The sequence below is a fragment of the Marmota monax genome, unplaced genomic scaffold (assembly GCF_021218885.2).
Source record: "Marmota monax isolate L192 unplaced genomic scaffold, Marmota_monax_Labrador192_F-V1.1 WCK01_AAM20220418_F8-fsc00503, whole genome shotgun sequence".
NCBI classification, from domain to species: domain Eukaryota; kingdom Metazoa; phylum Chordata; class Mammalia; order Rodentia; family Sciuridae; genus Marmota; species Marmota monax.
In genome coordinates, this window is record NW_026693958.1 from 246,957 (window position 1) to 262,604 (window position 15,648).

Below are 15,648 nucleotides of genomic sequence, written 5' to 3' on the forward strand. Positions count from 1 at the left end.
TCTATAACAGATAAAAGTGCTGCTGTTGTTAGTGCAGTCATGTGGGTGGAGCAGTAGGTCTGTATTTCTCACTGTTAGATGTGGCTTCCACCTTGGAGGAACCAAGGACCTCCTCCTTCATGTCTGAACTCCACTGATAACACAGAAAGAGCAATGATTCTGTATAGTTACTTCCATATTGACTGCTCCTCAGTAGTTGCAAGATCTTGGTGGCACAACTATGTACCAAGTTCAGTTTCTTCATCTGCAATATGAGAAAGACAGCACCTTTCACCAAATGCACATGCTGAACTAATTGGCTTCCACATCTTCAGTATAGTCCCCCTCTTGTTCTTTCCCTGTTATCAAGTGTCACTATAACAATTCTGGGTGAATCCAGACATCTAATTTTTGTTCAAGTCTGGAATCTAAATATGGAACAATGATTTGTCATACTTGCAAATTTACTCTGTTTAATTCAGGAAGTTATAGTAAATGAAAAACAGGAAGGTTTTGATTACCTTTTCAGGGAATAACTGTATAAGTTTTGAAATAATCTTACCTACTTTCTCTCTAAATTGCTTCTGCCTTTTATTGCTCTAATCTATAACTCTCTAAGTTGTGTATCAATATTTGCATTAAAATTATCCTTGTCTGTGTGTATTTTGTCCAGCATAGAGAAAACTGACTTTTCTCTCTTCCATGGAAAAGCCCAGATTTTTATGTGTGTATAATTTATTTCAGAATACCTGATCTTTCAAATTAGTTTTTTTAAATTCTCTTTTGTGCCAATTATAGAAGTTTAACTAATGAATAAGACAAGAAAGATCACTGAACATACACATTTTATATTTGTATGCTCACAATTTTAGGTTATGTGTGTGTTTATCCATGTATATAAAGACAGGTCCTTTCAGGATTCATATTACACACAGCTCTTTCCCTATGGATAGCAATCTTAAACATTTATTATTCTATTTATGACCCTACTTTGCCACCTTATTCTTCGTCCTGAAAATGCTTTCTAATTTATAGGGAAAATATTAAATAGAAAATAAGTTTATCCTGATCTTTCTGTTCAAGTCATCTAATCAGCTTTTGAATATATCAATGATCACACTCTCTTTCTATTTTCTTCCCTAGGGAAAATGTGCCCCCCTTCTCTGTGAAGTTGATCCTACCAACCATGTTGTTTCACTTAAGTTACTTCTACTAATCATCTCTCATAAACTTTTAGCACATGATAATGTTTGTCAATTTCTTCTTTCAAAATGCAGCCTGGCATATATTTACTCATGTATCCTTTCATTTCATCTAAATGTTGCATTAGGGGTATTCACAGTGAAGTCCCCACTCACAGGTCTGATGATTTTTTTTTCCAATAATTTAAAGAAAGTTTATTTCTTCAACATTATAAATTACATCTTCACTGCCAAATTCAAAGATTTTTCAGTGTGTTTTGGTTTTATGTACTATATAATAGAACTGTCCTTAAAACCCCCACCTCTGTGGGTTCCTGTCACCTATTGGTTGCTTCCAAATTCCAAATTCCCCCACCCTCCTCAACCATTGCAGGTGGTGACTTCATTCTTGACCTCTTTCTCTCCTTTAAGTACACTCTTTCTAGGCAATATTACACCTTTACTAAGGTACCACATCCACAAGACAGCTTTCCTGTATTCATTTCAATTCTGTCCCTCATTACATGGCTGTAGACCATGCACATGTACATAATAAGTCTAAAATTGAATTTCATTAATACTACTTCCCACTACATAAGCCTGTGCTGTCATCCTGATCTTGTAGGTATATTTACTACTGAAAACATTCTATGTCTCCAATTCTCCCATATTCGAATAGCTTCATATTTGCATTTATTTCCATTTATCTCATATGCTTCATTCTATACCATGACCTAATCTAACAATATTATAAATATCTTATGCTTCTAAATGAGTTTCATAAAATGATGTTGTCATACTAAATTCTGTAAAATAAATTGTAATGGTTTATTTTTTAAAAATCCCCTTACAATCAACATATAAGCCTAACCCCCACCCTGTTATTGTTTATTTGACAACCCTCACACTGGCTTTCTTACTTGATTTTCATTACGTTGGTACATATATTTAATAAATCTAAATTTCTTCTTTAAAACCCTGGATTCAATTAAGAATAAATAAACTAACTGCAACTATTTGAAACATTATTCTCTGGGTACAAACAGTGTAATAAGACATGATGATGATTATTTTCAAAGTTGCTTTTTCTTACATTCGTTCTTTTTCCAAAAAGGTCTAGTTAAATCAAACAATTCATGGATAAGTTTGATACACTGAGAATTGTTGTTTTTATTTTATAATTTTCAAAGGACTGTTAAATCTGATTAAATTCTGATCATTAAATTTTCTAATTATTGCTCTTTTTTAAAAAAAAAAAGGAATTAATTATTATAGGCAAATTAGTCAGTCCATGGTTATGGAGTTTAATTATAAAAGAACCAGGCCAGAGATTGGCAGTTCTGTACCACTGGGCTAGAGCACTCTCCAATAAGCAGCACTTCCCAAGACAGGGGATGACACAAAGATGCTCAAGTTGGAAAAATTATTAAATACTTGCATTGCTTCCTGAAAAAAACAATGTGCTAAATTTGATATGAGAGTATTAAACAAACTTGAATGTCCATTTTGGGTTTTCCTGCAGATGTCAGTTTTGCTTCTTTCATCCAGGAACAGACAGTAGGATGCACATTGGAGCCAGATTGCCTGGGCTTACATCCCACTTCTAGCATTTATGTTTATAAGACTTTAGGCACATTTGTTATACTATATGGTTTCACTCTGATATGTAAGTCGTATCATATAGTGAGACTTGTCTACAGGGTTATGAGGATTAAATGAGTTAACTCATATAAAGTGCTTTGAAATGTATATTTCATATCTCAAATATTCAATAAATATAAGCTAGTACTAATACAACTAGTGAGATGAGTTTGAATTTCACTAAACATTAATATGTCATCTTATTATGAATCCAGAGCTCCATAAATCTGTGCAATTTTCAGACATTATAAAAAATAAATTTAAAAGAAAGAAAAAGTAAAGAGAAAAATTAAAAGGTGAGTTGATTGGAAAAAAAAAATCCTTAATCGACTGGTCAACTCTTTGGGTTCTTCCTTGTTTATAATACAAAGTATTTCCTTCACAAAAAATATAAGATATGATTATCTCTGGTGGTTAGAAAGTGAGTCTCAGATGGAAGTGCTTCTGTGTTGTGCCATCCTCTATTTGGGCAACTCCAAAGAATGATCCTTAAAAACATTGGTTCATCATTAGGGACAATTCTTAAATGAACTTCTGGTATGGACTATTAGGAAATAGCCACTTCTCTTCTGAAAATGCTTTGTATTATGAACCCTTATTTCTGAACACAAAATTAAAGATGATAAAGAAATTAATTCATAAAGAGAATATTGGTTGCAATAATCTTGCAAGGATGTTATATGCTTCAATAGTGCAAATACTTGAAGCCAGGAAACTTGTCCTATGCAATGGACAGGTGAAATGGAGGATTTTGAATGTATTCCATAAAATGATATTGTTATAGTAAGTTCTGTAAATTACATTGTAATACTTTATTTTTTAAAAAATGTCCCCTTACAATAAACATACACCCCTCACTCCAGCCCTTTACTTGTTTATTGATATCTGGCAGCATCAATATGATAAGATAAAGCAAGTGACATATAAAATCAATTCACCTTAATTGATATCTGTATGTTCACACTTTAAAAAATCATAACACATAATGAAAACTGGGTTTGCACTTAGATTTCTGGTCAAGTCTAGTCAGAGTCTAATAATTTTGAAAATTGTCTTCAGACTCTTATGCCTAAGAACCCCCAAGTGACAAGAACACTCACCAGATCACTGCCTTTATTTCTTCCAACTTCTTACTTCACTGTTATGACCCCCAGTTAATTCTCTCCTGGAAAAAAGTTAAGGTTGACAATTAAAGAAAAACAACAACATTATCCTTTGTAGTATCTGTCATAATCCATTTAGCGCAGGACTTCTGGGTTCATAGAAGAAATCTGTGCCTTCCTTAGGAAGGCTGTTGCTGTGGAAAAGCATGACATTTTATAGTTTGCTGTGAGGTTTTTCAAGTCAGCCTTTAATCTCACATTAGATCCTAAGAATTCTAACTCTGACATCCAAATTTCCCATAGGAAACCATACATGAGCAATTAAATATTTCCACCAAGGAGCTGATTAAACCCAAAACCAAGTGATATAATGTGTTTGTCTATCACTTGAGAATACCTCAAGGAAATAGCTTGGCTTTCAAAATGACAGCATATATGGAAAATTGGATTAAGATATTTGTTATCACACTTGATTTAAATAACAATTTATCAAAAAACTAGCAGAATATTCTATGCAAAGAGAAGGTCACAAAAGTGACTATTAATTTAGAAGTATAGGATCTTAAAAACCAAAATGTCAAAAGAAAACCAATCATGCATGGATTTAATAAATTTGATATGTACTATAAGTACATTTAGTTCGTGGATATTTTGTTTCAGAAACAAAGTTTAAATTTAAAAAAAGAGTAACTTAAACATGCTTTACTAATTTTATCAAATATAGAACAATTATGTGAGATGGATGAAATAACATAAGGAATTACATAGAGATTGGAAACTCCATGGCATTGATATCAGTCTTAAAAAAAAAATTAAGATCTAGTTCCCTGGTATTGAAGATTTAAACACCTGAGAAACACGGAGGCAAGGGCAAATAGTAAATTTTAAGAAACAGAAACACACAGAGAGAGAGAGAAAGAGAGAGAAAGAGATTCATCCAGAGAGGAAGGGACACAAAGCTGATGTTCATGGGAGTGGGGGCGACTTCCTCTTTACAAATTTCATGCTTCTTTTGTTATCCTGCCTATGTGACCAAAAGGCAGGAAGCTTCTTCTGGCAGTGATTGCTTCTGCTGGAAAATAGGATCCTTCTTCTCCCACAGAAGTGATTGCAACCAGGTGATGGGGAAGTGCTATCTACCCCTTTCTTTCTTTCTTTCTTTCTTTCTTTCTTTCTTTCTTTCTTTCTTTCTTTCTTTCTTTCCTTCCTTCCTTCCTTCCTTTCTTTCTTTTTTTTCTTTATTTTTTTTTTGATAATCAGGTACTTGTACTTCTTTCTTTCTCCTATCTCAGCATGATTAGAGAATTGAAAATGTGATCAATAAAGAATATATTGCCTAATAAAGTAAGACTGGGAAAACACACAAATATACATGCACATGTAGCTAAAAATGTTTTGTCTTAAAATTCACTTCAAGGAAATCAAATATATTTTAATTAATCAAGAGGATACTGAGTTGTAGGTGTTTTAGTTATCTTTATGTTACTATAAACAAAATACCTGACAACTAGAGAAGCAAGTTTATTTTGGCACATGGTTCCAGAGTTTTCTGTCCATAGGTGGCTAACTCCATTACTCTGAGCCCAAGATGAGGCAGCACATCATGGTGGAAGAAGGTGGTGGAGAAATAAAGTCCTTTTCATGGAGACCGGGAAGCAAAGAGAGGAGAAATATGTCATAGGGAAAATGAATGCTTCCAGAACACACCCCCAGTAACCTATCTCTTCCAAAAAGGGCTACCTGAATAGAGTTATCACCCAGTCAGTTCATTCAAATTAAGATGGACTAATGAATTGACAGTCTTCACATTTCAATCATTTCACCTCTGAATATTTCTGCATTAATGTAAAAAGGGGATATATCATATACAGACCAAAAGAGTAGGAATGTTTTGTCTGAACGTAGTAGAATGCAAATTCTTGAAATTTGTATTAAACTTAAAATGAACAGAATATGTCAATGATATAATTGAACACTCTGGACATAAAGCAGAAGACAAAGGATCAAAGGGCTCAAAATAAGTGCCATTGATTATTTATTTTTCTCTATTTCTCTCTTAGGCTTTCCTCTGTTGACTTAAATCTCAAGTAGCTTCTCTATTCTTAGGAAAGAGAACAATGAGCATTTGAGTTTCTGACTGCTCAGAGGATTACCTGGGTAGGAAGTACCTCTTCCTTCTTCCAATGATCCCAGCAAAATCCTACAATCAATTCATTATCTCACTTCTGTCTAACCAGAAACCAATCCCTGTGTCTCTAGATGACTGATCATAAACCACTTCTCTGACTACAGCAACAGGAGAAGAGGTATCTTAGAAGTGTTTTAAAAGTTCCAGGAGAGATGGGGAAACTTGAGACAGCACTGTTATGTAGTAGCTAGCAATGAGCAGTGAAATGCATGGCAAGGTCACAAAGTGTTCTTTAAATTACTTCAATGTCCTTCTTTAAACTGTCAAATGAAATCAAATGGTGGCAGTTAATCTGTACAAAAAAAAAGGAGCTTTTTGTAGAACATATCAAGAGAAAAGGATTAATGGGATTAACTCATAAGAGGGTCCACTGATGTTGATATAAAGCTAGGAATTATGACTATATGTGTCTCAAATTGTCTCGGAAGGAAGATTCTTTTAGTATTGCAGATGCTCTAAGGTAACTTCTGACCAGCTATTGACATCAATGCCCACATTAACATGGAATTGACTTGTAGATGAAGCCCCGCTAAATGGATGGCCACCATGACAGTTCCAGAGAGGACCAAAAGCTCTACCTCCTGATGTGACGGAGGATCGGAAAAGAGCACAGAAAATGGTCCTCAGCTCTTTTGGTAAACATCAAACAATTAAAAAGAAAATAAATAAAGAGCCTTTTCTTTGTTATTTTTTGCTGGGAGATGACTCACTCTCTCTTGAGAATGCTCTCTGCTTAAGCCTTAATTTATTTTTAGGTAACTTTCACTTCAGTTTCATATAACTTTCTCCTATATCAAAGATCTCTTGCATGATTTTTCTTTTATCAGAACACAAGAACCAAGATTTGGAATTTCAGCTCCCTGCTTTCCTGTGACAGAGCCAGTGGTATAGATGGCTTACATGGTAAGGACATCAACTTGCACCAGTCAGAGGCATAGACAGAAGTTTATTTAAGAAAGTAGGCTTATATTAAAAGTACAATGTGGCCAATATCAAGAGAAAAATGTCTTTAGGGTTAAAACAAGGAATACACATTCAAGGGGGGATATAGGCCATCTCATGAATTATAGACACATTTTGGAAGTTTAAGAATCTTCTTTTAATGAAAAATAGTGAGCCAGTAGGTACATAGCATTGAGGAGCAGGTAGGTGAAAAAAGACAGTGTAGATAATGAATGATTGGGTCATATTGGGAAGATGGGGGCTGGTAGGAAAGGAAATAAAATGCTCATACCTCCAGAGCCCTTCTGCTTTTCAAGGTTACCTCCCTCCAGGGAAGTTTTCCTCCCTGCAAGCAGTTAGTAATGAATATCTGCTGGGCTGCTCCCTTCCTGTCTGTTCTGATGGGAAGTTTTATTCTCATTCTTGGATCACTCCACATTTTAGTCACTAGTCATGTAGGCAAGATAAGGGGGGAGGAGAGTGAAGGGAAAGGTAGGAACAAGAGACTAGTAAGCAATAAATGAAAGACAGAGACCAGGCAGAATACACATGACAGTTTATTTGCCAGAGCTAACAAATAAAGACCATCTCTCTATAGCGAGAGAGACAGAATAGGCTTGGGTTCCAGGAGTTTTATAGGGCAGGCACTAATAGGTGGGGCAGGTGCCAATGCAGGTAGTTAAGGGTTGGGTTGGTATGACCCAGTGGCAAGTCTTTCTCAGAAACACCCTTGGGCAGGAAAGCGAAACTTTTTCCTAAAAATGGTGGTTGTCACTTAAAATGTCCATCCAGTATAAATACAGATGCTAAGCAAGGACTTTGAATTTAGCACTTAAGCTTAGCATGCAGAGGGAATGTCTGTAATAGGTCTGTCATAATTAAGAGTGTTTTGTGTGCTTAGAGTTAACGTATAATTTGTTTACTTTGAATTAGTTGTGTTTATTGCATTTATCAGTCTGAATTATTGTGTTTGTAGTGCCCAGCATTAAGGATTGTTATTTCTTGATTAAGAACCTATAGAGTGAAATCATATTGAGTAATTTGAGTGAATAAAACATTGAAAAAAGGCATATGAGTGTGGACATTCTTTATTTCTCCTGCTGGACTGCATAAATTGCACCTTTGCCCATCTTCTTACAAGGCCTTAGATTAATCTCTAGTTTTGGACCTGATTCCCCACAGGGGCATGTACACTTCAAAGGAGTCATTAGATTCCTAGGGGAAGTCATCTACAACTCAAAAGACAGGGGGGTGTTAATCTGGTTCCCTGAAGATCCCAAGAGGGTTGACTACAAAGGGGAGGAGAGCTCTCCCTTTCCCAGACACTAATTCTCATGATAGTTGTTATTATGTTCAGGCTTGAGTTTGTCTCCCATTATAACACAAGAAAGTTTTCAAACATCACTCAAAGTAGCAGATATGTGTGTATTAAAGGAGATAGGAAAAAAAGGTAAAAGGGACGCTGTCAAGGAGAAGAGTGAGTCCTCTAGGAGAGGGAGAGACCATGCTCCTTTTCAGTGTTATTTAATTTCCAAGGGAAGTTTTTAAAAGTCTCACCCAGGTCCATCTCTTGGCTTTTGACTGACAGCAGTAAAGTAACAATGAAGTATTAAGTCCTTAGGCCAAAGTAACCCCATTTGGAAAATCAGCAGGGGCACCCAGGCTTGACCCTCCTGTCACTGTTTCCCTCAAGAGTCCCTAACTACTAAAACAACAACAAAGACCTGAAGTAATAGTCATAGGAGCAGATGGGTTATTCTCTGTCAATAAACCTTTGATTGACTCAGCAATGTCTCTCTTGTGGGTGTTTGTGCCAGCTACACTCACATGAAGTTTTTTTTTTTTATTTGCTTTGATTTCCTTCAAATCTGGCTTGAATTAAAACTTCTTATTCTACCAATTTGACTTTGAATACTTTGGGAACAGTGAGCACTATTGTTTCTAAAAGCTCACTTCTTGTCTCTGATGCCAATTTGATACTGAGGACTTCATGTTGAGAAAAAGGAATAAGGTTTATAGTTTTGCTATCAAAGTAGAAGCACAGGAGACTACTGCCCAAGAGACTTTTCTTCCCTTAGTTAATTGTCCTTCAACACACCCACTACAGGAAGGATAGGTCTGCTAGAGGATTGTTATGGGGAGCCATCTCAGAAAACACTCTAAGTCTGAATTCAAACAAGAGAGAGCTTTATTTACCTGGCCAGGGACTGTCTCTCACAAGTAGAGACTGGTGCTCTGTGGGAGAACAGCAGTTTCCTGGCCTGTGCCTTGGGAATTTAAGGATGAAAAAAAATCACAACTCAGGGGCTTCTTTCAGCATCATGCAAGCAAGCAAGTTACAAAAGCTAAAAAAGGCAGTTAACTTTATCACATTTCCATTCTGAAGAAGTGTTAGACCACCATATCATGAGTTTTAGCTGAGTAGGGGCGATAATCTATTTTAAAGTCATATAGACCCATAAATGTACTCAAATCCAGGATATAGCTCACCATGACCACCACTATATCCTGAGTTAGGTACATTCTGTGGGGTACAAAGTACAGTAAAACATTTTTTTTTAAGAAGACAGCTTTCGTTTCTGTTTCTCAGAAGTGGGTCATGCAGTTCTCTCTTCACAGAAGCAGTAACAGAAAAACTAAGATGCAGTCTAGAACAGCTAAGACGGAGTCCCTATGGCAACACTTTTTTTCATATACCCACAGTGACTCCATTCCTGCTATCCCAGTAGTGATAACTTAGTCAATGCTGAAGTTGTCTCAATTACTCATCATTTCACTACTGATCTCTATAAGCCTTATGTCTACATGATCAAGCTACTACAATTGTTCACAACTACACTGATTTAACCTTGTCTATGTCTGTATTAACCTACCAGCCTATATTTATAACTATATCGGCCTACTGACTTATACTTATTAATTTACGCTGTGCTATATCTTATTTCCTGTAGCTTAAATCCTATGTCTTACAGTTACATGATTATCCTGCTATTACTTATGCTTACTCCTGATGAACTTATGTTCTATGCTTACTTCTAACTTATTATTAGGACAGTTTAACATTATTCATCTCATAGTACTTATTTTTATTATCCTATTCTATCTTATCTTATTCCTATAATTTTTATAGGTTTGATTTTTTTAAAGGAGAGAGAGAGAGAGAGAGAGAGAATATGAATCTTTTTTTTTTTTTGTAGATGGACACAACACAATGCCTTTATTTTTATGTGATGCTGAGAATCGAACCTGGATCCTGCCTGTGCTAAGCGAGCGCTCTACTGCTGAGCCACAATCCCAGCCCAATTCCTATAATCTTTAACCTATGTCTATGACTTATTGATTATATTGATCAGTTCACACCACAACAGCATCTAAGAAATGAATATCTAACACAACATCTGGGTGCCAAAGAACCACCTACCAGAGCACACCTGGAATGCAAACCTTGAAATTTTTTCTTTAAAACGGGAGACTCCTATTTATTTTTTCTTTAAATAGGAGACCCTATTTCTCCTGATGGGCAGAATCTCAGCCTCTGGTATGGGAGTCCCCTGTGTTTTTCCTTTGTTAGCAAAGCAATAAAATTTCTTTTATCTTTTTTCTCAAAATCATGTCTTCATTATTAAGTTGGCATGAATTGACATCCAGGACAAGCACTGAGATTTTGGTAACACACTCATGTACTCTCTAGACCAGTGACACTCCACTGGGGCAAGGGGCCTTCTGCTGTAGGAAATGTGGCAATGTCTGCAAAGATCCCTTGCTTGTCATAAATGTGCGGGCTGCTAAGTCCTTGCATCTGATGAGTAGGGGTCAGGGATTCTGCTAATCATCCCATCAAATATAGGACCAATTCCCACAGCATGAAATGATCTGGTCCAAAATGTCAGTAGTATCAATATAGAGAATCACTATTCTCTTTGGAGAAGAAAATTTTGTGAAAGAAATTTCTCTTTCATTAGTTGCTAAGAGCCAAGTATATGATGCATGGCATTTTTGGTCTAAAGGTGACACCAGCTAGCCATTGAGATGATATGATTATGTTAAGATTTGCATTCATATGGATATTGGACTCCTGCTGTTCACCTAGGCCCACTACGGGACTCCTGGAGAGTTCCCATTGGTTGGGGAAGTACAGTAGGAGGGAGTTCCAGGGGAGGAGCGCTCTCTGTAGTTCCGGGAGGAGGCCGAGTGGGGGGATCGAAATTCTTCCTGGGCGCCTACTGGACATTGGCGGCAGTTTCAAAAAATAAAGTTTGTTCCTGCTTGAGTGGCTCCTGATTTTGTGCCCAGCCAGACTGCGGCAATTAGTCTTCACATTCAAAGTCTCACAAGAGATAAATAAAATCTCATTCCAGTTTAAACATTTGAAAATTCACTGAGTGCTAACTGTCCATCACAAGCAGAACATAAGTCATTCTTTCAATCAGTGTGTATTTATATATGACACAGTCATATAGTAAATACTATTGCATTGTATATTTGGAATTTGTTTAATGTGCATGTACTCTTTTCACCATAGAAAAAGTAATAAAATGAAAATTACTGAAAATATTATCCAGAAATACATAACAGCTCAGTGGAAACTAATAGCATATTATGAAAAAAAGCATAGATGATTAAATAAATGTATTTTTCCCTCTAGTAAAAGTGAAGTAAATTTAGTGAAAATGTTTATATGCATCAAGGATGATGAAAAAACATTTCAATATGCACTTTGTTGGAAAAACATCGTACCTATCTCAGACCCTAAAATTGGGAATAATTATGCTATCTTACAAACCCATTTAAACCAGTTGGAGATTGAAGAAGAGAAGTGAAGGTAGAATATTCAGTTAAACAATAATTAAATAGTATAGCACATGACTTAACATCCAGACAAGTGGTCCACCTGAAAGCACATATAATCCCCTGGTGCCTAAAATATTTCCCTGTTTGACATTTCCCCACATTCATTCACACATAAGTCCTCTTGAGGTTTCCTTATGCAACCCTGAAATCTATATAAGAAAATGATTCTTCAAAAGTAATTGAATCCCATCACCTTTTAAAAAAATATTATTTTTAGTTGTTGATAGAACTTCATTTTTACTTACTTATGTGTAGTACTGAGAATCAAACCCAGTTCCTCACACATGCTAGGCAAGCACTCTGCCACTGAGCTATAACCCCAGCCCAGATCGTATTACCTTTCTGAGAGCTTCTTTCACATCCTTGTTCCTCAGGCTGTAGATCAGGGGATTCAGCATGGGGATCACCACAGTGTAGAACACTGTGGCCACTTTGTCAGCATCCCGACTGTGGCCTAGACTGGGCTGGCAATAAATGAACAGAATTGTTCCATGAAAGACAACTAAGACTGTGAGGTGGGAGGCACAGGTGGAAAAAGCTTTGTGCCTCCCTTCTGCAGAGCGCATCTTCAGGATGGTAATGAGAATGAACAGGTAGGAGGTGAGGATGATGGTAATGGTAATGACCTCATTCCCAGTGGGCACAATTAATACCATGAGTTCATTAACAGACACATCAGAGCAAGCAAGAGAAAGGATAGGTGGTAGATCACAAAAGAAATGATCAACCACATTTGATGTATAGGATGGGATTTCAAGAGCTAAACACAAGTGAATCAGAGAACATACCATTCCACAGAGGTAGCAACTGGAAACAAGGCCCATACGAAGCTTCTGAGACATGGTAACCATGTAAAGGAGAGGGTTGCAGATGGCCAAAAAGCGGTCATAAGCCATAACTGCCAAGAGGAAGACCTCAGTGACCACACATGTACAAAAGAAGTACAGTTGCACGAAGCACCCTAGGAAAGAGATGGCTTTGTCCTTGCTGAAGACGTTGGCCAACATCTTTGGTACGATTGTTGTGGAATAGCAGAAATCTACAAAGGACAAGTGGCTGAGGAAAAAGTACATGGGCGTGTCAAGTCGGGAGCTCAGCTGAATCAGAGCAATCATGCCCAGGTTGGCCAATACGGTGACTCCATAGATGAGAAGGAACATCAGGGGGAGAAGGACTCTCAGATCCGGGACATCTGATAATCCAAGGAGAATGAATTCTGTCATGGTGGTGCAGTTTTTTCCCACCATTGATCACTGAGTCAGGTTGGGAAGATATTCTGTTTTGTATTTTTTTCTGGAAAGAGAATAAAAAGGAAAAAAAAAAGTCTATATTAAAATCAGAAAAATTTCATGTGTGTATATATGTCGTTGATCTCAGAATATTTATGAAGATAACAAAACATAACTACCAAGCAATTTAAAAGTTAAGCATCTTAGTGAGTATTACTGATTTAAATTAATTTATTCATCAGGAGCACTTGATATTTATTTCCACCTTTTTTCTACCAAAGTAGGTTCAGGTGATCTAATAAGTTATGTCACTCCATGGACTTTGAAATATATTTTATGTTTCATCTTAAAATACATAGAAATTAAACCTTGTTCCCTGTAATACTTGGTTAGTTGCATTTAAGAGATTCACAGACAACATGACCTTGTGTAATATACACTATTTTTTGGTTTGATTTGTCATAACATTACTTTTTTAAGTGAGGTGATTTACAGCTACTATATAAAAACATGACAAATTTGAGGAATTACAGGAAGATAGATCATTTAAATACAGAAATATGTAGAATGAATAAACAATAAAAGGAACCCTGAAAATCATAGGAACTTTACTTACAAAATTGACAGTTATTTCATTAATTAAGGTTCAATATTTCTGATTACTCATAAAGATGAATACCTATGTGAACTTACCTGGAAATAACTAGGCAATATGCATCTGAAGTCTTAATCCAGAAAATAAGAAAAGATAAGATATTGTTTTGTTTAGAAGTACTATTATTCTTAGAAATTGTTTAGGTCTATTAAAAGGAGAGACAGAGAGAGAGACACAGACAGATATAAGACAAATTCTACCATTCATTACTCTATCTTTTATACTTTCGATGCTTTATGTTACACAGGAAATCATTCCCATCAACTGCCTCTCAAAACTATAAGGCAAACACATTGTATAAATTAACTTCACAGAGAAACAGTTCACATAAACAGTCTATAAATATAAGAGAGATGCGGTTAACATATTTAAATTATCTTTTATCAGAAAATATTCTAATTTCCTTCTTCAAATAACCCGAATCTAGTTTTGGCTATCACACTTGAAGTACCAGCTTTTCTTCCTTGATAGTGAGGATGGTAAGTGAATAGTATAAGGTTAGAGATTTATACTACACGTAACCCCCTGGGAAATGGGTCTCTTAAGTAAAATTGTTATTAATATCTATGGTTTAACAAAATACAAATGGCACAAAATCATGTGATGTAAGCTATGAAATATAATTAATCTCTGTGGAATTGGCTGAGTATTTCGTTAAACTACTTTAATTGAAGATATAACTGTTTAATATCAAACATGCTTCCTTTCAGAATCCATAGTTCTTTGTGGAATTGTATAACTGCATATCAAATATATGATTAGAGTTTATGCTTCCATTCTGAAGGAACAGGTATATTTCTTATAAACATCCACTTTCTCATAATATTATACAAATCCCATACTTTCCAGTTGGTGGAGTGCCTTAAGCCACACCAAATTTCCTTCAAATAGTAGAAAGATAATGAACCTACTAATAAGAAAATTCTAATTAACAATCACACTATGTGTCTGAAGCTATTCTGAATCATGAGATACAAGTATTACCATTCTGGTGTCTGGTTTTGCACTTCATAGCTGAACATGAAGAAAACATAGGACCAGAGCCAGTGTAGAGACTGCATTCTCCCTAGTGGCTGTCCAATGCTGGAAGGCATCCAGGTGAATGCTGCTAGGTGTGCTGCCCTTCACACTTGATAAGGATAAGCGAGGCACCTGTTCTACTTGTCTTTATCTATCACTGGATGTCCATTTGGGTTTTCAAGGTGTGCATGATGCAAAAGCTGTTTCAGATAAACATATTGAGATATTTTCAACTCCTGTACAGTATATTTCTAAAGTTGATCTGTCAAAGATTGCACATAAAACTATGGAGACAGTTGGTTTCTCTACTCAAGCACCTATTTTATTTTTCACATTTTAAAAAAGGAAAGTTTATATCAACTCAGAGTAGGGTAAATTATCATCTTGACTAAAATTCTGAAGGCCAAAATAAAAGGGGGGATAACCTGAAATATTGTTGTATCAGGGTTAATTTTTATATCTTCTTTGTATAAACCATAAACTCATCTAAAAATTTTTGACCTTTTTCCAGTTCTTACATTTCCTACTACTAGCATCTAGTGTTAAGAAGCTAGGGGTGCAGCTCAGCATCCTCTAATTCAATTTACAGGAAGTAGTGGCCCCCAAGAAAAATTGTCCCATGTAAAACATCAATAGCTTTAAGAACGACAAGCCCTACTATCTCTGTAATGATTCTTCCTTTCAGTAATTTCTATTTTACTTTTTAAAACTTTTTCTGGATGAGAATGTGTGTGTGTGTGTGTGTGTGTGTGTTCTTTCTGCTTGTCTCTGACCTTTTATTGTTCATCTTGGAGACTTTTGTTTTTCTATTTCTTTTCGTTTTTGATTAATTTCAGAAAAAAAATTAGCCCCATTCCTA

At 35.8% G+C, this 15,648-nt stretch overlaps 1 protein-coding gene across 1 annotated transcript; it reads right to left on the reverse strand.

Moving 5' to 3' along the window:
• Nucleotides 1-37: 37 nt before the first annotated feature.
• Nucleotides 38-13,132, reverse strand: LOC124106314 (olfactory receptor 5L1-like). Its single transcript, XM_046463923.1, has 2 exons — nt 12,224-13,132; nt 38-244 (listed from the first exon to the last, which is right to left on the reverse strand). Exons 1-2 carry the CDS (start codon nt 13,130-13,132, stop codon nt 38-40), a joined length of 1,116 nt encoding a protein of 371 aa, XP_046319879.1.
• Nucleotides 13,133-15,648: the final 2,516 nt, after the last annotated feature.